This window comes from Myotis nattereri (assembly GCF_964212035.1).
Source record: "Myotis nattereri genome assembly, chromosome: 2".
Classification (NCBI taxonomy): Eukaryota; Metazoa; Chordata; class Mammalia; order Chiroptera; family Vespertilionidae; genus Myotis; species Myotis nattereri.
Genome location: NC_138076.1, coordinates 110,736,860 through 110,762,001, shown reverse-complemented (window position 1 = coordinate 110,762,001; position 25,142 = coordinate 110,736,860). Strand labels below are relative to the sequence as shown.

General features: G+C 35.7%; 1 protein-coding gene across 1 annotated transcript in view; it reads right to left on the bottom strand.

The window, feature by feature from the left end:
• Nucleotides 1-25,142, bottom strand: part of BRCA2 (BRCA2 DNA repair associated) — a 77,456-nt gene that overhangs the window by 37,098 nt on the left and 15,216 nt on the right. Inside the window, exons 11-16 of the mRNA XM_081083568.1 lie at nucleotides 16,281-21,158; nucleotides 14,046-14,141; nucleotides 8,707-8,776; nucleotides 3,954-4,387; nucleotides 3,280-3,461; nucleotides 1,794-1,981 (exon numbers count right to left, since the gene is read on the bottom strand). Coding sequence (XP_080939694.1) covers nucleotides 1,794-1,981; nucleotides 3,280-3,461; nucleotides 3,954-4,387; nucleotides 8,707-8,776; nucleotides 14,046-14,141; nucleotides 16,281-21,158 — 5,848 coding nt within the window. The remainder of the gene's footprint in view (nucleotides 1-1,793; nucleotides 1,982-3,279; nucleotides 3,462-3,953; nucleotides 4,388-8,706; nucleotides 8,777-14,045; nucleotides 14,142-16,280; nucleotides 21,159-25,142) is intronic.

Below are 25,142 nucleotides of genomic sequence, written 5' to 3'. Positions count from 1 at the left end.
CGCAACCAAGGTACATGCCCTTGACCAGAATTGAACCTGGGACCTTTCAGTCCGCAGGGCGGTGCTCTATCCACCAAGCCAAACCAACTAGGGCAGAAAGGCCTACTCTTGCATGAATTTTGTGCATCCGGCCTCTAGTATACTAATAAAAAGTCACTAAACATATTAGTCAATACAATTATTTCAACTGGAAAATGAAATCCTTAACTTAAAATAATCATATTTGAGATTATTTTTCTTATTAAAGAGACTGTTTTTAGAAATCACATTAAGAACTTCCTTCTCTAGTCCTGGTGCTTCTCTCTCTGCTAAGAACTATATGATTTCACTCATATGTTAGACATAAAGCTGAAACTTGTAAACACAAGCAGTAGTGTGGTGATTGCAAGAGGGAGGTGAGTGCGGGGAAAAGGGGATCCTCATATATGGTGACAGGAGAAGATTTGACTTTGGGGTGGTGGCCACATGATGCAATATACAGATCTTGTAACATAGAAACCCACACCTGAAGCCTATACGTTTATGTTGACCAATGTCACACCAATCAATTTAATAAATTAAAATAAAACACATAACAAAATATATTCCAATTACCTAACAAGATACATAACAAAAACTTAAGAAAAATGTTTTATCACTTTCCCAAAAGCATAAATTTTGGAAAGATTTATAGAGATATTAAAGAACAAGGGGCCCTGGCCAGAGTGGCTCAATTGGTTGGAGCGTCATCTTGTGTACCAAAGGCTGTGAGTTTGATTCCTAGTCAGGGCACAAACCTTGGTTGCGGGCTCAATCCTTGGTCTGGACACGTACAAAAGGCAACCAATTAATGTTCTCTCTCACATCGATGGTTCTCTCTCTCTCTCTTTCTCCCCCGTCACCTCTCTAAAATCAATAAACATATCCTCGACTGAGAATTAAAATTTTTTTAAAATAGTAAGGGCACTATAGAAAGGTTTTTCATATCTTTCCATTGGCTTAAGGTAATACATCTCTGATAGCAAAAACTTTAAATTATGTTTATATAAACATTGGAATCATAATAAGTTATATAGTTTCTAAATTGTGTTAGGGCAGTAATGTTTATTAATTTTTGGCATTACTGATATTTAAGTACTTATGTTTAATTTTTAGTAATTTTATTTCATATTTATTGAAATACACAGTGAAAGAGAATATGACACAAGTGTACATGTGTGTGGGTCTACGATAAGGCCAATTCAAATTTAACTTTTGTTATCAGTCTTTATTTTGTAAATGTATAAGGAAAATGTCACAATTTAAGAAAACCAATTCATTAAATGCTAAGACAAACCATAATTCACTTTTTAAAAGATTTCACCAAAATGTCAATTGAACCATAATGCATTTAAAATGATCTGATGTAACTCTAGCTGGTTTGGCTCAGTGGATAGAGCATCAGCCTGCAGACCAAAGGGTCCTGGGTTCGATTCCGGTCAAGGGCATGTACTGGGGTTGCACACTCTTCCCCAGCCTAGGCCCTGGTCAGGGCATGTGCAGGAGGCAACCAATCAATGTGCTTCTCTCACATTTGATATTTCTGTCTGTCTTTCCCTCTCTCTTCCACTCTCTCTAAAAATCAATGGAAAAATGTCCTCAGGTGAGGATTAAAAAAATAAGTAAATAAAATAAAATGATTTGATGTATAAAAATTTTACTCCTAGCCAACTTTTTAAGTTCAAGAGAGATAAGGAAAGAGAAAAAAGAAGAGCTTGTGAGGAAAAATGATTACAGAATATATAAAAGTTAACACCTCTTTTTGCACAGAATACCTATAAAATTCTTCTTTTCCAGCCTTCCCATCATTGGAGGGTATAAGCCATCCACCGTCAGCCAGCTGTGTGCCTTTTCCAGCCCATGAGGCTTCCTTACCAAAATAATCCTGAGTGTGAAACTGAAAAGACTCTGCATTTTTACTATTAATTGTTAGGCAATGTTTAGAGACGCCATACATATACAGCTGCACAAAAGAAATAATAGAAAAATTTGATAATGAAAAACAAAATCAAACAAAAAAGCATGTTTCACAGAATAGAAACAATTGTAACAAACTGAAACTGAATTTACTCAAAATTTTCATTTAAATATTAAAATATTCACTATAAAAAAGGTTTAACTTATTTACTAGAAGTTAAAATGCTGATGTACTAGAAATGACCCCCACCTCCCCCCCAATTCGAGTCTGTTGCACCTTTTTCATTCCCCTGTGTATATGCCTCTTGCTATATCTGCCATTGGAGTCATTGTGGGGGTAAAAAAAGTAACAATGTTTTACAAAATCTCTTAAGTTCAAAAATTTAGAAGGGAGAGAACAGTAAAAAGTGTATTTCAGGGAGTCTGACCTCAGGAGGTCAGATTTCTACAAAGGCCTGGCCTATTTCAAGGTGCTCACTTTCACCACAGAGGCCTGATCCCAGAGTATCATTTCCTTCATTCAGACTTGACTCTGGAGTCAGACTCCTTGCTTTGGAATTGTGGCTCTTCTACTTGCTTAGTTAAGTGACTTTGGGGGCAGTTACTTAACCTTCTCTGTGCTTCAGTTCTTTCATTTGTAAAATGATGAACAAAATAATGGTGCCTTTCTTTTAGGTGCTTGTGAAACCAGTAGGCACAGAGCTTAAAAGAGTGCCTAACACATAGAAAATGCTCAATAAATGTTATCTATTAATATTACCAATATCATTTTCACTTTTCCAGTGCCTAAAATGCTAACTAGACAGTAATCTATTATAATAAAAGCATAATATGCTAATTAGACTGGACATCCTTCTGAACGACCTTCCAGACAAAACCAGGGCTGCAAGGGAAGCCAGGGTCCTGGGTGCCTGTTGGCAGCCGGAGGGAAGCCAGTGCTGGCAGCCGGGGGAAGAAAGGCCTCTTGCATAAATTTTGTGCATTGGGCCTCTAGTAGCTTAATAAGAATCCTCTTTTAAAACTGTGAATAACCCTTAGTGAGTTCAGGATTATGAGTTATTCACAATTTAAATTCAATGAGACTACTTTCCTCTAACACCTAGCCAAGAGCACTTATAGTAATAAACTACGTTTTGAAAGGGGAAGAGGAATACTAATTCTGAAGTCTAGATCACTTTGTAGGATTAAGGCAATAGAGGAGAAGGAGGCTGCCCCTGTAGGTGGATAGGAACATGATGATTTCAATTGGTTCTTCCTTTAAAAAGGGCAATTTGGAGATACCAGTTAATAAAATAAAATTACAAGTTGCTATAAAAGCTATTAGCATTGTCAACAAAAGCATACCTGTTTATGGGAACATGCAGAGGGAACTTGGCCTTCTACTGCTACTTTCAGAGAGATTCTAGGCACAGTGGATGTTTTTACAAGATACAGACTTCCTGGCTGTGGAAAAATTTGTTGGCCATGTTTCTTTTTAATACGCATATCCTGTACATCTCTGGCATTCTGAAGATTTGCAATGCAATCTATTGAGAAATAATTAGCAAAAAATAGTATTTGAGTATAAAATTTAAAAAGCACAACCCTTTCTTTATAAAATTATACATTATCAATTAGCTCTAATTTTAAATCTTCAGGCATGAAAAAAGTTTCAACTTCTAAAGAATAGAAATACATCTATTTTTATTTATTTATTTATTTATTTATTTATTTATTTATTTATTTAAGATTTAGAAGAAATTAAGTAGCCTGGGAAAAAATATATTCCAGTAATAGCAATCCTAGGTGTGTGTCTAATTACTTTTTTAAAAACAAGAAAGTCCACAAGTAGTTACTTTTGAAAGACAATATTAGAGTAATTTAAACCTCATCTCTGGACTTGGAAAAATCTAAGGCATTAAAGAAAGTCTTGAAATTATTAATCATTACAAAGGGGGGAAATCCTCAAAGCATTATTTAATCTAAGAAATATCTAACTGAAAGGCAAAATTATGTCAACACAAATTTTTACAAAATACCTAAAGGTTCTTTTTCACACTTTGTGGAGATTATAGTTGCTACTTGATTGGAGTTATCTTTGTTGGGCTGATGAATTTCACTGTTATTAATATTATTTTTACTACCACCAGAGCCATGTTCACCTAGGTTTTCTTGTTTTTGTTTGTTTTCTTCCAAATCAGTATTGCTGCCAAGACACTGATTATCTCTGTGAAAATGTGATTTAGTTTTAAAAGGTGGGACAAAAACTTTCACTGGTTTGCCTGTAGTAACTGAGTATCTCCTTTTTTTATTTTGTGTGGCAGGAACTTTATAAAATGGCTGTCCTGAAATTGATAAATTGCTTGAAGATTTTTCCAAAGTTGGCTGTTCATAAAAATGAGATTTGGACAGAAATTCTTGACCAGGTTCAGTAAAATTTGGAGTCTGTATTTTTTGCCTTTCCTTAGTTGTGCTATAATGGGAAGAAAACATTTGCTTGATTAGTTACCAGTAAACACACACACACATAAAAATTATGGAATATGCATTTTGGGGGAGACCCTTATTGCTACATGGTGATACTATTCTGCTGTTTTACATTTCATCATGGTTACCACCCAAAACAATACCACTGTCAAGTCCATTACAACTTCTCATACAAGGACGCCAGTCTTTGACTTTACCACGTACTTCCCATAATAGGAACAGTCTGTCAAACACAGATCCTTGTGACTCTCTCCTCTAGGTTATCTCCTTACTCACCTCTTTAACCAGAGAAAGAGCTATCCGTCTTCTTGTGGCTAACACTTTCACCTGTACTCCTAACCCCAACTAATAACTGTCTTTCAGGAGTCCCATTTTTTCAGTTATTATTCCACCTACTTCATTTCTTTCTCTATCACCTGTTGATATCTTTTTTTTTTTTTAGGGTTCCTTTCATTTAGCTAGAAAACCCTGACCAGTCTCGCCAAGACATTTTTTCCTCAGCCTTGTCTCCCCTTCAAGTTCATACTGTTACTTACCCCTTGTGGCCAACCTTCCTAAATAGGTAATCCTCGATTTCTATTCACTGAATTCTCATTTCTTCCACTACTCTATAAAAATTGTTCTCAATAAAGTTATTCATAACCCTCCAAATGCCAAAAAAATATTGCTATATGTGTACACTCATTCTACTAGACTTTTGGCAGCTGTGACAGTTGACTTTTCCCCTCTTAAAATTCTTACCACTAATATCTACCCTATTGTCCCTTTATTTGTTTCTCTCTTTTTTTGCTGTTTTTTTATTCTTTCCGACTCTTCTTTCCTGCCTCCAAAGTTGGATTTCTTTCCTAGGCAAGGTGATTATATCTATTGCTTAAATTACCATCTACCTAACAAAAAAAATATTAACCTGTCACTTATGTCCAACTTTCCCCTAGATGTTATTCCCACACTTTGAACTGCATAGGACTAAATTTATCATCTTCCCTAGCATATACATTCTTCCTAATATTTGATATCTTGTTGAAAACCCCATACTTCCTTTTACCCAATCTTAAACCCCTGGAACTAATTTAGCTATCCATTCATCTATACACAAATATGTAATGAGGTCCTACTATGTGCCAGGCACTGTCTGGCTGGAGGACAGAGTGACGAACAAAACAAAATTATAGAGTTTAGATTCTAGTGGAGGGAAAGAGACAATATGTCACATGGTAGTAAATGCTATGGAGATAAACCTTCTGGTAATTAGCATCTGAAAAAAAGTCTATGCTCACACTTATTTGATACTTTGGTCAGTGATAAAATTCTGGAGTGGAAATCATTTCCTCTTGGAATTTTAAAGGCATTGCTCTGTATTATACATCATATAATCCATAATCTTCTAGCTTCCATTATTAATGATGAGAGGACTTATACCATATGACTCTTAAAGCTTTGTTTGAAACCTAATTTTTTTTGCCCTCTGGAAAATTTAAGGTTCCTCTTTGCCCCTAGTGTTCTAAAATTTCACAACAATGCCCCATCATTGTGGTTCCTTTTTATTCATGTGCTCACTCTGAGGACTCTTTATTTATCTCCCACTCCCCCCAGATACAACAAATAGAAGGAAAGACAACATTGCTTATCATTGTTAGTCTGCTGAATGTTATCTTCATTGTACTGAGGACCCTTTTAATAAGCGGTTCTCAACCTGTGGGTCGCGACCCCACTGGGGGTCGAATGACCCTTTCACAGGGGTCGCCTAAGGCCATCGGAAAACACATATATAATTACATATTGTTTTTGTGATTAATCACTATGCTTTAATTATGTTCAATTTGTAATAATGAAAATACATCCTGCATATCAGATATTTACATTACGATTCATAACAGTAGCAAAATTACAGTTATGAAGTAGCAACAAAAATAATTTTATGGATGGGGGTCACCACAACATGAGGAACTGGGTCGCGGCATTAGGAAGGTTGAGAACCACTGCTTTTAATCAAGGAAACTCGTCCTTCAGTACTGATAAACTTTTTCTTTGAAATTACTCTCATATTTTTTCCTATTCCTTCTTTTTCAAACTCCAAATTTTCAGACTTTTCTGATTATCTTTTCATTCCTTTTCATCTCTTTCTCTTTTTGTTCTACATTCTGGGAGTGTTCATAATTTTGATCTTCTATTACTTTTACTGAGTTAACTCGTTTGTGCTATCATATTTTTAATTTCTAAGAGCTCTTTTGTACACATTTTAAGGATGTTATATGTTCTCTTTCCTAATAATACTAATATTTTTAAAGTTTTCTTCTCCTTGCACAATCTATATTCTCTAAGTTCCTTCCTGTCTCTTTCTTTTATTTTCTTTTGCTTTGTTTATTTTTGTACTTTGGACACTATCTTTCATAGAGGCTTTCTTCCAATGACAGGTGTTCCTTGAGTAGCTGTTCTTATTTCAGAGTGAGGCACTGAAAAGTCAACAGGAAGGTGTATGCTATGGGATTGCCCATTGTTGACTTCACTGTCTGGTGATCTGGCTATGCTGTTTCACATGAGTACCCACAACTGTCAGTATTTTGGGTTTTTCTACTGAACTGGTCATATTCCCCAGAAAAAAATCTTCCAGTCTTCTAACTGGAGGCCTGGCTGCCAGCAATGGAAGCCAAGTATGGGAAGGAGGCTCTCTCTCTTATCACTGATGTTTCTCTCTCTCCCCCCATCTCCCTTCCTCTCTGAAATCAATAAAAATATATTTTTAAAAAATCTTAGTAATTTTGGAAGGGTTTTAAGAAGAGAGATAAAATATTTTCCATATATTCCATCTTTTTTATAATGAATTTTCTCACCACTCAATATATAGGGTTTTACTTAATCTCTGTGTTCAGTACCCTCCCCCACTCCATCCCCAATTCAGAATCCCTTCAGTTCCTCTTTTCCTGAGAATAACCTTATGGAAGAGGGATAACTGTCTATCTGCAATGGAGGAAGGGATATAGAAAGAGCTTTTTTTTTCTTTTAAAATATATTTTATTGATTTTTTACAGAGAGGAAGGGAGAGGGATAGAGAGTTAGAAACATCAATGAGAGAAAAACATCTATCAGTTGCCTCCTGGACACTCCCCACTGGGGATGTGCCCGCAACCAAGGTACATGCCCTTGACTGGAATCGAACCTGGGACCCTTGAGTCCGCAGGCTGATGCTCTATCCACTGAGCCAAGCCGGTTAGGGCGATATAGATGCTTCTTAAAACAGATTTCCAATGAATTTTCCTATTTTCTGCTCCACCTTCAAAAGTACATGTTGCTGTCAACCTAAGTTCCTCTCATGTTCTTTTTTTTTTTTTTATAACATATTTTTAAATATATTTTGATTTTTTTTTACAGAGAGGAAGGAAGAGGAATAGAGAGTTAGAAACATCAATGAGAGAGAAACACCGATCAGCTGCCTCCTACTGGGGATATGCCTGCAAGCAAGGTACATGCCCTTGACTGGAATCAAACCTGGGACCTTTCAGTCCACAGGCCGATGCTCTATCCACTGAGCCAAACTGGTCAGGGCCTCTCATGTTCTTTAGGGGAAACTGAATTGAGTAAGTAGCTAGTTTCTCTGCTGACTCTAATGTCAGTTTCTGGCGTTCTATGCTTCCTAAGTCTTTTATGCTTTTTGGCTTCCAAAATTTTATTGTTTCTTCTTATTATTATCCTTGTGGATTTATACATTAAAAAAATATCTTAGCCTGGCTGCTGTGGCTCAGTGGTTGAGCATTGGCCTATGAACCAGGATGTCAGGCTTCGATTCCTGGTCAGGGCATGTGCCAGGGTTGCGTCTCAATCTCCAGTAGGGGGCATGCAGGAGGCAGCCAATCAATGATTCACTCTCATCATTGATGTTTCTCTCTCTCCCTCCCCCTTTTTCTCTGAAATCAATAAAGATATATATATATTTTTAAATCTTAGTAATTTTAGAAGGGTTTTAAGAAGAGAGATAAAATATTTTCCATATATTCCATCTTTTTTATAATTAATGTTGAGTAATTTCCTTAACTCCATTCAACCTCAGTACCTCATCCATAAAATGGGAATAAAATCTGTTTGACTACTTTATAAAGTTATGATTAAAAAATGAGCTCATATATGGATAGCACTATAAAGCATGACCCAAGTACACAATGATTTAACCCTGATGCAGGCTTCAAGAGGGAAGGATTAACTCCTATATGCATGTTAGTGCCATTAATTTTAGAAATATTTATGAAAAAAAAAATACCCATACTTTCCCTACACTGTATTAGAACTTAAAAAAATTTAAACATGTCTTACCATAAGGGTCCGCAGGTAATTGGCTCTAAAGAAATGTGATGCATAAACAATCTTCTATCTTTTATTGTGCCTAGAAAAATATTATTTTACATTATGTTTCAATGAAAACGCATTTTACATTAGTTATTAATGAAAGTCTCAGAGGATATTTTATTTACTATGTTTATTTATTACACACTTTTAAATATTTACACATAAATTTTGATATAATTATAGACTTTAACATTTTCAATGCGTATAATGCATGCTCAGTAAATAACTACCAAAAGAAATGTCTGATTCACACTGATGACTGTTTTCTAAATAACTCACAGTACAAACATATAAAATAAATCAGTATAAATTCAGTCAGCCAATGTTAATTGTAACTCAAAATTGTTAGTCAATGAAAATATCTAATTTAAGATTTAGTCTTGTAAAGGTTTAGAAGCTAAACTTTAGATATTATTCTCAGTATGTAACTTGTACTTCTTATATCTCCAAGTAGTCCTTTGGAAGGGGAGCAGTCGAAAAAACTAGAATTTGTAGATAGAGCCATGTGATCACAAGTACTATGTAATCATGAAAAGAACGAGGAAAATCTCTACATATTCATTAGGAATGATGTCTAGATATGGTCTAAAGTAAACAACACCGACAAACAAAGAAGGTATTAAACAGTGTATAATATACTGATACCTTGCCCTAGCCGGTTTGGCTCAGTTGACAGAGTGTCAGAGAGTGGACTGAAGAGTCCCTGCTTTGATTCTGGTCAAGGGCACATGACCGGGTTACTGGCTCAGTCCCCAGTATGGGGCATGCAAGAGGCAGACAATCAATAATTCTCTCTCAACATTGATGTTTCTCTTTCTCCCTCTCCCTTCCTTTCTGAAATCAATAAAACATATTACAAACATATATATACTGATACCTTGTAAGAAAGGATAATGAGTGTATGTATGTGTGCTGTGTGTATGTATGGTAAATTTGAAACTATTATGTATATACTGTAAGACAGTGGATCCCGAAGGGTGATCCCTGGGGGAGGGATACCCGTAACTCTATTAGGGAATCTAAGCTGTCAAAGCTACCTTATTAATAATAATAATGATAATAATAATAAAGTCATATATATTTTTTTTGTTTGTTAAAGTATTACATATGTCTCCTTTTTCCCGATTAACCCCCCACCACCACTCCCACCCCCGTCTTTTTTCATTGTGTTGACATTTTGAGTAATTATGACATCTGCATTGCTCGTGTGTCCTATTGCAGACTTTAGTGCGATGATTGTCTCAAAGAATGTACTTATGTAAATTTTCACACAGTTCCATTGTTACTTAAAAGAATAACCAAAACAATTAGTTATCCAGACTTGGATATTCAGGAGATATTTTTTGAAATGAGTGAAATGAACTTGTCACTACAAGGAAAACAAGTGGCAGTATTTGTTTCCAGTGGTAAAATGTAAGCTTTTAAACAAAATTAGAATTTTGGAAGGCTTTTATCTGGCTCTGTTAGCCTGACAGCTTCCAAATACTTAAAACTTTTCACATATCAGTGGTGACAAAAAGCAATTGTTTAATATTCTATAAAAAATATGCCAATATTTGGAAGAACAGCATAACTAAGTGAACTAATATTTTCAAAAATGACCAATGCACAATGTACAAAAATTAAAAAATTTCAGTTTTAATTCTAATATGATAAATATAAATAAATGTAATTGACATGCACAGACCTTCTTTGGGATCTTCAATAATTTTTAAGAGTATAAAAAGGTCTCCAGACCAAAAAATTTGAGAACCACCACTGCAGGATAAGTAACTATGGCAATGTTATTATGAACCAAGAATTGTAGCATTAAAAAAATGACCCCAGCAGCGAGACTAGTTAGAACCCCAATTTTGTTTTTTAAAAACTATTAACCATGAAAGGCTCATTGGAAAAACAGTGATTCTAGAAGTAGGGCAGGGAATACAAGAACACCCTAGGAAATCTTTTTATGATAAAAAGCACAAAAGTGCTCAAAGGTTAATCAAGGCATGTTAAAAAAATAAACAAACCCTTGTGATATACTTTAAAGAGGTTTCCACTTTTAAATTTGGGATGATTTAAATAAAAAAGTGGTTTTCTTTGGGAAAATATACATTATGTGTAATATATTTTACTTTTAGACTTTGTACATGCACTATAAATAAAAATCAATTTTATTCAACAGAGAAAAAAATTCATTTTCTACCATTAGCAGTGATTATTACACTAACTACTACCTACTCTGAAAAGATGATAATTAAAAGGAAAGAATTGAGCTTTTACCCAGCCTTTTTAGGAAGAACTATAGTTCCTCCCCAGTTGTTAAGGAAAAGCTCTTCCTTGTTGAAGAATCCCAGCTACTAAATGTATAAGGAATAACATAATTTGGAAAACACTATTTTCTAACATCTAATTAAATAATTGATTCAAGTGAATATTATCAATTGATGTTGAAATTGTGAGTGAAAGAGTGGTAAACTAGATATTTTCACAGCCCAAAAGATCATCCCACAGATTACCTGCTAGTTGCAAATGGGAAAATAGACCATTTTAATGAAGTGATTTGGTGGTTAACATCTTAACCAAGTGATCAAACCGTCTGACACAGTGTGCCCCTGATGCAAACATGTACACAGAACTTCTATGAGGCATTCTTGCCAAAAATGCATAACCAGATCCTAATTAAGTCTTTGATCCAAATAGGGAATAGAACAAAAAGCTAAATGATACTACAAGCAAACAAACAAATCCAGAATGTGGGACAGTCTACAAAACAACTGGCTTGGTCATTTAAAAGTGCTACTCTATGAAAAATAAAATTAACTATAAAAAAGCTAAAAAGACCACTGTAGATTAGATTTTATCAGATATTAGGCAACTTTCTTTGGTGATGATTGTTAGGTCGAAGAGGGCTCAGGATCGGATACATGCAGACGTGTGCTGAGATAAAGGACCCTCCCTGGCATTTCTAACAGATCAGCATGCCAGACACAAGATACCGGCTTCTCCCTGAATCAACACGACCCCCACACAGATACTGACTCCTTCCTGAATACCCTGCTGACCCCCTGCAGCGGAAACTTCCTCAACTGAATACCTCAGTTCATGTCCCCGCCCCTCACCCAACTTCAGTATAAAAAAAGCGCCCCCCTCCATGTTGGCACGGATCCACATGCCCTGTCTTTGGGGTTCATGGGTCGCCCAGGAATGCAGAATAAAACCTTTCCTTTCTTTCTTTTCTGATTAACTCAGCTCTCTTTATTTCCTACACCGCCTCCTGAGCCACCTAACCTAACAATGATGGCTCTGTGGTTATACCATTATGAAATATCAGATCTAAAACTAAAACCCAAAAGTTTTTTGGTTTTTTTTTGTGTGTGTGTTTTTAAAAAAAAAAATATTTTTATTGATATCAGAGAGGAAGGGAGAGGGAGAGAGAAATAGAAACATCAATGATGAGAGAGAATCATTGATCGGCTGCCTCCTGCATGCCCCATACTGGGATTCAAGTCCACAACCCAGGCATGTGCCCCAACCAGGAACCGTGACCTCCTGGTTTATAGGGTGACACTCAACCATTGAGCCACTGCAGCTGGGCAACGCTCAAGTGTTTTAACACAAACATATCCTCATAGATCTATTACTATATATGTCCACATATTATATGTAATTAGATAAAACAAAAAGCAAAAATAGTAATACTGTTGAATATAGGTGCTGACTAAATGGGTATACTCTCAACATTTTTGCATGTAAAAATGTTCATAATAAAAAATTAGAAGGAAAAGAATCATTCACTAGCAAATTGTGAATGATTATCGTGCTGAGAAAAAAATCATTAAAAATAAAAAATAAGATATGATGGTCAAATAAGTACTGAGTATATACTGGCTTAAGATAATCCCCCAAATATAATAATACTTTATGCAACAGTATCATTGTTACAATTATATGCATGTTTTTCCATTTACTTCTTGTAGCACTATGTCAAAAACAATGGTTTTAGAAGGACAAGATTTTCCTATATGCATACTACCTAATACCATTCTTTTAATACCTAGAGAGTAGAAAGAAGTCACATCTTACACAGGTTCTAAAGACAATTTATCATGTAATAACTCAGTATGGTAAAAATTATCCTAGAAATTATTTCTATTTCTCATAAAGAATAGTAATCACGGTTTTTGTTTTCAACTCTGTTTAGAATTCTTATACAGACTAAAGTTTGAGAACCATTAAGTTAGGAGGAAGAAAAGAACAACAGAAATAATATAGTTTTATGGACATTTAAAACACTCTGTTTTAATGATAACTTTCACATCTCTATCAGTAAATGACACATGATTTAGAATATTCCAAAGTGTTCCTGCCTCTTGTGAGATTTACCCATGTGTTTCAGAACGAAGCCGCCAGAGTTTAACATATTTCTCCCGCACAATCTCAGTTCTTCCTTTCTAAACCAGGAACCAAGTATATAGTGAGCAATAGTTACATATGTTTTATTTATTTTCAAGCATTTCATGGTAAAAACTTTGAATTTCCATATAAATGAGATAGTAAGCCATAAAAAGTTTTTAGCAGTCAAGTGACAGAATCTGACCTCTGTGTTACAAGAGTGATTCTGGCTGTTGTGTTGCAAATAGGCTAGAGGAAAGGAAATGGCAAAAACAGGGAGAAGGGTTAGAAGCTATGATAGTGGCTTGGATAAAGATTGCAGGGGTAGAGGTGAGAAGAAATGATCAGATTCTTATTATATTTTGAAGGTAGAACCTATAGGCCTTGTTAATGGGTTGGATATGAAGTATGAGGAAATAAAGGTAAAAGATGACATAAGGCTTTTATGTGATCTGCTGGCAGAATGGCAGTGAGAAAGGAAAGATAACAGAAAGAGCAGGTCTGGGGCATGGATGGTATCAGGGGTTTAGCACTGATCATATTAACTGAGATGCATTATTAGCAAAACCAGCAGAAAAGTGATAAATCGACAAATGAATAACTAAGTCTGGAGTCCAGGACAGGTTAAAGACTGAAGATATAATTTGCATAGTCACTGAAGTTTAAACTAAATTTTATAGCTTTTTTTTAAATTAAAAAGTCATTATTTTATAATAATTACACATTTCCCAATTACAAAGAACCTCTGCCTTATACCAGGTATTATGAAGGAAAAGCTCACATAAGTAAGACAAGATATAAGTTTAACAAACAAACTGTAAGGTCTTGTCTACTTATCTATATAATCAAAGGAGCTGAAAAAATAACTATTATGAATATTATGGGTAGTACTATAGAGGGGGAAAATATGGATAAAAAACAAATTTTACCATCTGGAGTGCTTTTTGAAGCCTTTAAGGATTTTTCTTGATTTTCAATTATCCCATCAAATTCATTTAACAAGTTCCTTTTGATTGGGGGCTCTCCTAAAAAAAATTTCCATACAGGTTTTCAAAAGCAAATAAAAAAGCCTATAGCCCATTTTTAAAAGCTAAAGTACTGACTCTTACAATATGTTCAGCAAAAAATACATAATTATAATTTAAATAGCGACCATTCTATTTTGAAAGAGAATATTCATTTTTCAATATCAACTTAATTTCTATTATTTTTGACCATTTAAAATACCACTATTTAATTGGGTCAAGGGATAAACAGACATTACCCAATACCACAGATAAACCACTTTTTAATAAACTAGAACTGAATGTAATTCTAGATTTACTGGCAATAAAGATAAACAAAATCTCTTCAAATAAATGTCTTTTTCCTGCATTAAACTCAAGAGGAATTTATTACATAGGTCACTGAATTAGAGTTAGTGAGGAGGAGAAAATATTTTTTAAATTACCAAAATTACATTAAAATATTAGAAGTAATACTTCTTATTAAAAATTCTACAAATGCTGAAAGTAAAATTAAACCACAATTCTAGATATGCATCTTCATGCCATATGGATAATATGTGGTAACAGGTGCTTTGCTTTTTGATGCTTTATTAAAGGAAATGAATTTGTAGAATTTAATAAGTAACAATATCCATTCAGGGCTTTACCAAATGTTAGATTATAATGTGATTTAATTGTTTAGCAGGGACCTGTATTAGTCAAATAACCAGAAGGTGATTAAGCTGTATATATTTGCATATAAATATATGACAGAGGTAAGGGAAATTAAACAGTGATGCTGTTGAGAATATTTATTAAAAGTTGTTTTTTCTCCTGTGCTGAAGGCCAACCCATTTCAGTATACACATGAACAAAATGGGTTCCAATAAATAAAGCCCATTATTTTCCATGAAAGAATTATGAGTATCTTTAATCATCTCTGCACTTCAGCATCCTGCATTAGACAAGAGCAATAGTTCAAGGTAAGTATTAGAAACTTAACACTCTGCCCATAAAATAAACTTGGTATAGAATGAGGCCTGGATAACACTTGATTAAGCAAATCTGTATCCACCAGGATAACTTAGGGTCAAAAGGCACCAAGGGGAAGAATGAACTGACTGGCTTCAGTGTCACTCTCTGTATGAAGATACTGGACAAGAAGACTTGTGATAACTATTCTGAATCTATAGTTTTTTTTTAAAGGAGCTAGTTATTGAAGATCAACTACTTAAAATGATCGAGATTAAATTACTTAATATTATTCCCAATCAGAGATACTAACAGAAAAAAAATCACATCTAATTATCCTAGTAAACTAACTTGTTAGAAGTTAGAATATAGTCCAAATGGCACTAAGACCAGAATACTGATTTTAGAACACTTCCTAGATTTAAAAAAAAAAAAGCAAGCTAACACCTATAACTAGAAACCAGTCTCCCCCCCCACTCCCCCCCCCCCCCCCCGCCCCACTGTGCAACACATTTCAATGCTTACAGCCTAAGTGGGCAGACACCAGACAATGGTTCAAGGCCAGTTTGCTCTCTCACGGGACACTATGAGAGATTGCAAACCAATCTTTTAAGTTAATAATAGCCAGAATCTGAACCTATGCTATCTTTATTTATAAAAACAGTTAATAAGTTGTATTATAAAAGCTGTTATAACATGAAGATAAGAGTTTCAGCCCTAGCCAGTTTGACTCAGAGGATAGAGCATCGGCCTGCAAACTGAAGGGTCCCAGGTTCGATTCCAGTAAAAGGCACATGCTCGGGTTGCAGGCTCAATCCTCAGTAGGGAGTGTGCAGAAGGCAGCAGATCAATAATTCTTTCTCATCACTGATGTTTCTATCTCTCTCTCCCTCTCTGAAATCAATAAAAACATTTTTAAAAAGCTTCAAATTTTCTAGAGAAATTCAAACTTCTAACAGTAATTTCTCCATTATAACTATATTAATAATGTCTAAAAATATACTAAGAACTTCAAAACACAATTTATTAGTATACAAACTCAGAGATATCAAGAGTGAAGTCACATCTCCCCAAACTACACTTAAAAGTCTGGAAAAACATGTTTAGTGTATAATACCCTAATTGCTATAAGCTAGGACACCAGGACTAATAAAGACTTAATTTTAAAAGTGATTGAGAAGCCAAAAGGGAAAAACAGATACTTACCAATCAAGAAAAGTGCATCTCCTCTTCTTTTTCCAATTCTTGAATTTAACAAAGCCATTTCCTTGTTTTGGCAGGTAAGAAAAAAGTGGTCGGGATGACTTAGCAGTTCAGAATCTGTCAGATCACCATCTTCCATAAAAGCTTTGGCAATCTCCACTGCTTCTGTTTCAAAATAGTTTTCTGGATCTTTGGAGTAAGTAGAACAAATTTCTGTATTTGTTGTCATGGGAAGATTAGGATAAGTTTCAGGTTTCATAATGTCTATTTTTATATTTTTAGGTAAAGCTTGTTCTTGTCCCAAAATATGACTGCTTCCAACAAGTGATACTTTGCTCCCTAATACCAATGGTTGTTCATCCTGCTTAAACGGAGAGAGACATGGCAAAGTTTCAAGAGAGGGAGTATTTTCTGAAAAACCACTTCTAACGTTACAGTTATTTGATAATTTAAATTCTTTATTGCAGGCTTTTTCCATTTTGCAGCTTGCAGAGTATTTTGGAGTTCTCTTATCAATACAGGAGAGAGGTAGTTTTGACACAACTTGTCCAGATGTAGGTGAATTCTGAAGACCATATTCACTTCTGAGTGAATCAAAGTCCTCCAACATCCCCTTAACTTTGTTTAAGGAACTCTCTGAAACTGGAACCTGTTTTCCACTTGCTGTACTAAATCCAGAGAAAGCAGGTGATGGCAAATTTGGGGGGATATGTATCATAGTATTTTCTTCTCTTGTGAGCCTGTCTGAATGTTCTTCATTAGATTCAAATGATACTTTGGAAAAGAGCTGCTCGGCACTCTCTTCTAGCTTAGAAAAGATGCATCTGGTCTTCTGTAAGGCAGCATCTGACACTTGTACACATTTTCCACTTGCTGTGCTAAAAATCCCACAAGCATTAGAGACCGTATTAAATTTACAAGTAGCAGAAGCTTTCAAATTACTCTGGCAAGGTAACATTTCAGAAACGGTCTCTGATCTAGACATACGTTGGCTATGTTGTAGAATTTGTTCACTCTGAATGCCAGTAAAAACCTTATACGAACGCATGCTATGCTCTTCCCTATCCAGAGAGTTAGGTAAAATAAAATCCTCCGAATCACCCACCACCTCATGATAACCTGTCAAAGTTTTCGTATGGCCAGTGCCTGATTTATTCTCTGTGTTTATCCTAATGACCTTGGTGCAGTTGTCTGCAAATCTTTCTCTCACTTTCATTCCATCTGAAACAGACACCATTTGACCACTTGCTGTACTAAACGCAGGAGACTGTATCTCAAAATTATTTGAATTAGATACGGCCACTTCCATGTCTGTTTTCTTATTTTTGTATGGTGAAGAGTTAGTCACAAATTTATGAACACAAGTATCTTCATTTTCAGTTTGTGGGTATGAGTTTGCTTCTCTTATGGTGGCTATTACTTCAGAAAAATTAGTTGTTTTTTTTTCTTTGGCATTCTTCACTATTGGCTCAATACCAAAATTATCCCTTTTCTTTGAGAGCGATTCTAATTTATCATATATCTCATTGGAATGACAAAAATCAGAGTGATCTGAATTGCTATTAGACATGCTACTGTTACTTAAATAAGTTGAATCTTGTTTTTCAGAGAGATGATTTTTGTCATTTTCAATTATTATACTGTTTGAGTGATATCCACACGAAGGATTTTCTACATAATCCTCAGGATTGTCTTTTAAACATGTAACTTTGGCAGCATTTATTTCTTCTGGTTGATCATCCAATTCTCCTTCAAGTAGTGAAGCCTGATTCACAGAAAATTTTCTACCATGTCCTGTGCAAAATGCTACAGCAGAATTTTTAATGGCTGAACAAGTGAACTGATTTCTGTAACAAGTTGTAAGACTTTTTGCTGTTTCTTTTTCTACATTTTGAATTTTTAGAGCAACACTATTTGACATTTTGAAATTTCCAGTTTGCCTGTATAAATTATCACTTAAGAGCCTGGGTAGCATGGCAAACTCATTAGAAACAGGTTTTTCCTCCGTTAAAGAATTCTGCATTTCTTCACACTTTGGAGCAGTTGTTATTTCAACAGTCTCACATGCTAATGGAAACCCTACTTTACATTCTTCTCTGTCCTTCAGCATCTTTACCCTTTGATGACTGCAATTAGTGGTTTCACTATCTTGCTTTTTCTCATCAAAAAGATTTTTCACTTTGTCCAGATAGTCCTTCACAATTTTTACCTTTTTCCCACTAGCTGTATGAAAACCCAACATAGTGGGTTCTTTGATCTTTTTGATTTCACATTCTGGTTCTGTTTGGAGAGTCAGTAATTGATTTTCAATACAAACTGAGTCACTTTCTTTCAATGTTTTGTCTTTAACCATATCTGTGGCCTCATAACTTGAAATATCTATTTTGTTGACATTTATTCCAGAAAGTAATTCAGAATTCAAGGCATCTGAAAAGTTATTCAATTCATCTTCTGCACATTTTTGATAAAAGAAATTCATAGCTTTATTTAATGAATCTTTGGAGACTCTGACATTTTTCCCACTTGCAGTCTTAAAGGATATATCGAAAATGTCAAAATCTTTTATGTTTTGCTCCATCTTACTAGCAGTTAACTGTTGTTTATTTGACGTATCAACATGACATATTTCTTCAGCTTTCACAACTTCCAAACAAGTTAAATCTGATACACCTTCTTTTACTTGAGTGTTTCCTCCATTCATAAACTGGCCAGATGATTTTAGATGTATGCTGTGCTGATCAATAACACATGGCAAGCCATTTTCATCTTTGTGAAGACAAACTGTATCATTTTTATTTAAATCATGGCTATCAGATTCTCCTAAATTACAAATATTTCTACAGGCACCAATAGATTTATCTTCACTTGCTGTATTTTTCTTCTGGTCTTCAGAATTTTCTTCAACAAAGATGCCAGCAGCCATCTCAATATTATTTTGTTGTATTAGTTGGTATTTATTGTTTTTTTCATTAAAATTTTTATCGTTACAATTTTCCATCTGAAACACTGAAACAATAGTATCATTACATTTACTTGAAGAGAAACTTCTTGGATCTACTTCTGCAGAGGTTTCCTCACTAATATTCTCAATGTCACTGAACAGCCTCACAGCTCTTTGCAGTGCTTCACTAGAAACATTCAGTTTTGTGCCACGAGCAGAGTAAAAGCCTCTAAACTCCACTTCATTTTTATCGGTTGAATATCCAGCGGCATTTTTGTTACAGCTTGTTTGTAATGAGCAAGCAGACTTTTGCTTATCTTCCAACTTCCTGGTGCTATCCATGAGAGGATCAACACCTTCCCATTCCTCAGAAGTGGTATGCAAGGCAGATATCTGGTTTTCAGGTATTTCAAGTGGATTATTCTGCATCATGGGGCTTGGTTTTCTAAACTGTGTAAATTCAAACTGACTTCCTGATTCTTCCAATATAGTAGAAAGTTCTGTAATTTCTGCCGTTTGGCTAGGTGTTAAGTTATGGTTTGAATTAAAATCTTGCTTCAAAGACGAAGTTGGAGGAGTTGTGTGACTATTTTCACTATCCGACGCAAGTGCACTACTGTGCTCACACCCAGACGCAGTATCAGTTGATTGGCCATCAAGTGGGTGAGGTTTGCTTAGTTTCTTTTGATTTTCTAACAATGAGGTATTTACAATTTCTATACAGGCTAAGGTAGTAGTAAAATGTTCTTCAATATCTTTGAAGAACACTTTACTTTTCTTAATGTTGTATTCAGAGAGTTTTATGTCTTTATTAGAAGCTGTTCTGAAGCCATGTCCAAAACTGTGACTTGAAATGGGATCTGAAAGTTCTGCCCATGTGTCCATATAATCATTATTTTGGTTTGATTTCTTATCTGTATCTAAGGACATGTCTGCCTTTGAATCTTCACCTAGAATCATTTTCTGCATTACCCTTTTTCTGTTCTCTGTAAGATCATGGACTACATTTGATGAATCAAAATCTTTTGTAATTGATGCTTTGGCTACTTGTTTGTCATTGGTGCCTGTATCTACTACCATGATAGAGTGCTTGAGAATAGGTTCTCTGACACAACTGATGTCTGCCTCTTGAAGTTCCTCATTATTTTCTAACAAAGGAATATTCCACTCATCAATTATTTCAAAGGCAAAATCCTTCTTATTGTCTTGGAAAAGTTCTTCAGAGTTTGAATTGACAGTTATTTTTGAAATTGAAGTAGCCTTTTCTTGGACATTTTGGGTTACTGTTAGATTTGTAGTTTGGTTTAATTGTACCTTCAGAGAAGGTGATGCTAGTATTGTGTATTTTTCAGGTGACAACAGCTCCACTTTTTTAGAATTTTCATTTAAAACACATATTTCTTGATTATCCATGGGAATATTTTTTGTTAAATTAAAACCAGGTTCACAATTCTTAAATTTTACTTTCTCTGATGCTTTATATGATTCTTTTCCTCTAGAAATCACAACTGGGTTTGATGGAGGATCCTTGGAGCCAGAAGTTAAAATGCTGGTGTTACCAAGGTCATATAAAATGCTTTCCTGGGATTGAAAGTGAATACCACTACATTCCATTTCTGAATGTGGCATTGCAGAGTGAAAGGTTGCAGGTAAGACCTTTTCTTTTATGTCTAAAATTTGGTGTTCTGGATCTTCTTCACAATATTTTTCCTGTAAGCATGACAGATGATCAGTTTCTGTGGTTATAAATGACTGCAGCTTTTCTTTATTAATTTTTGCTTCTTTATAATCAAGATCGTGAGATATTATTTCGTTATTAGAAGAACTGCTTTCATTATTAGAACATTTTCTCAGAATTCTCCCAAAAGAGCTGGTTAAAGACAAAGTTGGTTCTTCAGAATCATTCTGTAAACAGTTTTTTCCCACAGAATGCAATAAACCTATGCATAACGAGACAAAGTGACAAAATGAAATTAAAGTACCATCAATCACATTCATTAAATATTTTCTACAAAGTTAAAAAGGTAGTATCTAAAATAAGAATTACATGGAAAGCAATAAATGTCAGATTTAAAACAGAATTATAAATAGTCTCTATTTGAAGTTATTACATTTTCCAACTAAAGATAAATAGGAGCTACTATTTCTTGTAATATATATAAACTCAATCAAAATGAGCACATAGTTTCAAAAAGCAGGTAGCTTCACAAGTAAAATTTAAAGTAATTTTATTGGAAAATAAAATTGTAGAAATATTCATTGTTAATATTGGTGTAATAGAAGATGGAAAAGCAAGGACCAGAATTAATTCAGTCTTTCATATTGAAAAACATACTAAAAGTAAAATTTTAAAAATAACTTTAAAAATTGATTTCAGAGAGGAAGGGAGAGGAAGAGATAGAAACATAAATGATGAGAGAGAATCATAGATCAACTGCTTTCTGTATGACCCTCACTGGGGATTGAGCCTGTGAATACCACTACATTCCATTTCTAAATGTGGCATTGAAGGGTGAAACCTGGGCATGTGCCCTGACTAGAAATCGAACCTGACCTCCTGGTTCATAGGTTGATACTTAACCACTGAGTCACATTGGCTGGACCAAAAAGTCAATTTTTAAAACCAAGTTCTGTATATGAAGGGTCTGAAAGATGACACAGTCTCAATTATAAAGGCAAATGAGTTAAACTGCTCTTTCAGTTAATTTTGTTTTTTAAAATATATTGATTTTATTGATTTAGTGAGGAAGGGAGAGGGAGAGAGAGAGAAATCTCAATGATTAGAGAGAATCATTGATTGGCTGCCTCCTGCAAGTCCCCCACTGGGGATTAAGCCCACAATTCAGGCATGTTCCCTGACCAGGCCTTGAACTGTGACCCCCTGATTTACAGGCCGATGCTCAACCACTGAGCAACACTAGCTGGGCTGTTCAGTTAATATTAAAGGCCCTCTGAATTTCCTATTAACAAGTCAAAATTATTGATCTCATTTTCATTCATTACTGATCACTACTATATATTTGCTGTTTCATTGGTTTTAATTCTCATATATAAAGCATTAAAGGCTTTTTAAATAAAAATTAACCCAAATATCAAGCAGTTCCTCTGTACTCCAGTTCTACCAAACCTATTACTTGCTGAGATATTCCAACCCAGTAAAATCTTCTCATATGAAACTAAAACTGGCTTTTAAACAGAGTTTAGCCACTGATTAAATGAATTGTTGCTGAAATAAAAAACTAGTTTTACTGTACACACTCTGGATGCATAGAGATATGGCAATAAATCTCAGCAATCCCTACATATTTGAGGAAATTATGTAGCAATAAAAATAAAGATCACGAGAGGAACCAAGATGGCAGCATAGGTAAACACCTGTACTTGCTGCCTCTCACAACCACATCCAAATTACAACTAAAAGACAGAACAACTACCATCTAGAACAGCCGTGGGCAAACTATGGCCCACGGGCCGGATCCGGCCCGTTTGAAATGAATAAAAAAAAAAAAAAAAAGACCGTACCCTTTTATGTAATGATGTTTACTGTGAATTTATATTAGTTCACACAAACACTCCATCCATGCTTTTGTTCTGGCCATCCGGTCCAGTTTAAGAACCCATTGTGGCCCTCGAGTCAAAAAGTTTGCCCACCCCTGATCTAGAATCATGGGAAAGCTGGCTGAGTGGAAGTACTACAACCAGAGAGATAAAGAAGAAAGCACATTGAGACTGGTAGGAGGTGTAGAGGTGTGGAACAGGGTGGCACCCGGTGCACTACTTTTTTAGTGGGGAGGGAAATATAAGCGCCCACTTGCTCTGAACTCCAGTTCCAGGCGAGACTCTGGGGGACCCAGCCACATATGGGGAGAAACTGGACTGTCTGGCATCAGGGCAGGAAAGCGAGGGTGGCTTCCTTCCAGACGAAGGTGTTCGCAGGGGTCATTTTTCCTGCGATGGGACCTCTCTGGTGCAGACTGACTGGCCACCATTACTGTTTGCTGCGCCTTGGGAATTCCCTGAGACCTTGCCCCACCCAATTTACAACCCCACCCAAGCTGAGGCTTTTGCATATGAATGACCTGTCCTTTCTCAGGCTAAAACCTGTCAAACAGGTAGCAGCTGGGTCAGGGAGCCCAAAAACTATCAAAAGAAGGCCCAAGAACCTGCACCAGCACCTTGCTTCACAGCTGGGCCCTGTCTGGGCCCTTCCAAACTCGATACAAAGAGGAGGAATCTGCAGATCTCTCTGTAGCTCCTGCTGGGTGGCCTCAGGAAGTGGCTGACTTTGCACTTCCTTGGAGATCCAAGAGTCAGTGTATCCAGTGGTCAATGTGAGAACATACCAGATTACAACTCTTCACATCCATAAGTGACACACTCAAGGGGCAGACTCGGTGAGCACCAAAGCTCCACTGAAGCAAGTCCTGCCCCATAAGGGTATCTCCTGCACAGCAGCTCTTCCATTGTAGACACAGCTGGTCCTCACAGCCAATTGGCCTGGAGGTCAATTCCTCCCAGTGATACCAACAGCAATCAAGGCTTAACTACAAGACTGTGCACACAGCCCACAAAGGGGTGCACGAAGAGTGTCCACCTCAGGTGACTGGGGAGGTTTATCCACTGGGCCCTATAGGACACCTACCAAACAAGGCCACTCTATCAACTCAAGAAGACTTAGCAGCTACCCAATACATAGAAACAAACACAGGGAAGCAGCCAAAATGCGGAGACAAAGAAACATGTCACAAATGAAAGAAATGGAAGAAAGCAAAATACTGGATATAGAGTTCAAAACCACAGTTATAAAGTTACTCAAGAATCTTCTAGAAACTTCTGAGGAACTTAGTGAGACCTTCAAGGATCTTAGTGAAAATGCCAAAAAAAAAAAAAAAAAAGGAAAAGGACCAGTCAGAAATTAAGTATACACTGACTGAAATAAAGAATAATATACAGAGATTAAACAGTAGATAGAGTATCCCAAGAATCAAGTCAAAGATTTGAAATACAAAGAAGCAAAAAACACCCAACCGGAAAAGCAAAAAGAAAAAAGAATCCAAAAATATGAAGATAGTGTAAGGAGCCTCTGGGACAACTTCAAGCGTATCAACATCCAAATTATGAGGGTGCCAGAAGAGAGAGAGAGCAAGATATTGAAATCCTATTTGAAGAAATAATGACAGAAAACTTCCCCTACCTGGTGAAAGAAATAGACTTACAAGTCAGAAAGCGCAGAGAACCCCAAAACAAGAGGAATCCAAACAGGACCACACTATGACACATCATAATTAAAATGCCAAGGACAAAAGACAAAGAGAGAATCTTAAAAGCAGCAAGAGAAAAACAGTTACTACAAGGGAGTACCCATACAACTGTCAGCTGATTTCTCAACAGAAACTATGCAGGTCAGAAGGGAGTGGCAAGAAATATTCAAAGTGATGAATAGCAAGAACCTATAACCAAGATTACTCTACCCAGCAAAGCTATCATTTAGAATTGAAGGTCAGATAAAGAGCTTCACAGATAAGAAAAAGCTAAAGGAGTTCATCACCAGTATTATATGAAATGCTGAAGGATATTCCTTAAGAAGAGGAAAAGAAAAGGTAAAGATAAAAAATTATGAACAAAGTGACAACAAATACCTATCTATCAACAAGTGAATCTAAAAATCAAATGAATAAGAAATCTGATGAACAGAATAAACTGGTGACTGTAAGAGAATTGGGAGCATTGAAAGGGAAAAGACTGACAATTCTCTGGGGTAAAGGGGTGTGGGGCGTGAGTAAAGAGACTGGACAAAGATCTTACACTTATGGACGAGGACAGTGCCGGGGGGCGAGGGCCTGGGGTGGGGTGGGAACCGGATGGAGGGGAGCTATGGGGGGTGGGGGGGAAGAGGAACATCTGTAATAATCTGAATAAAGATT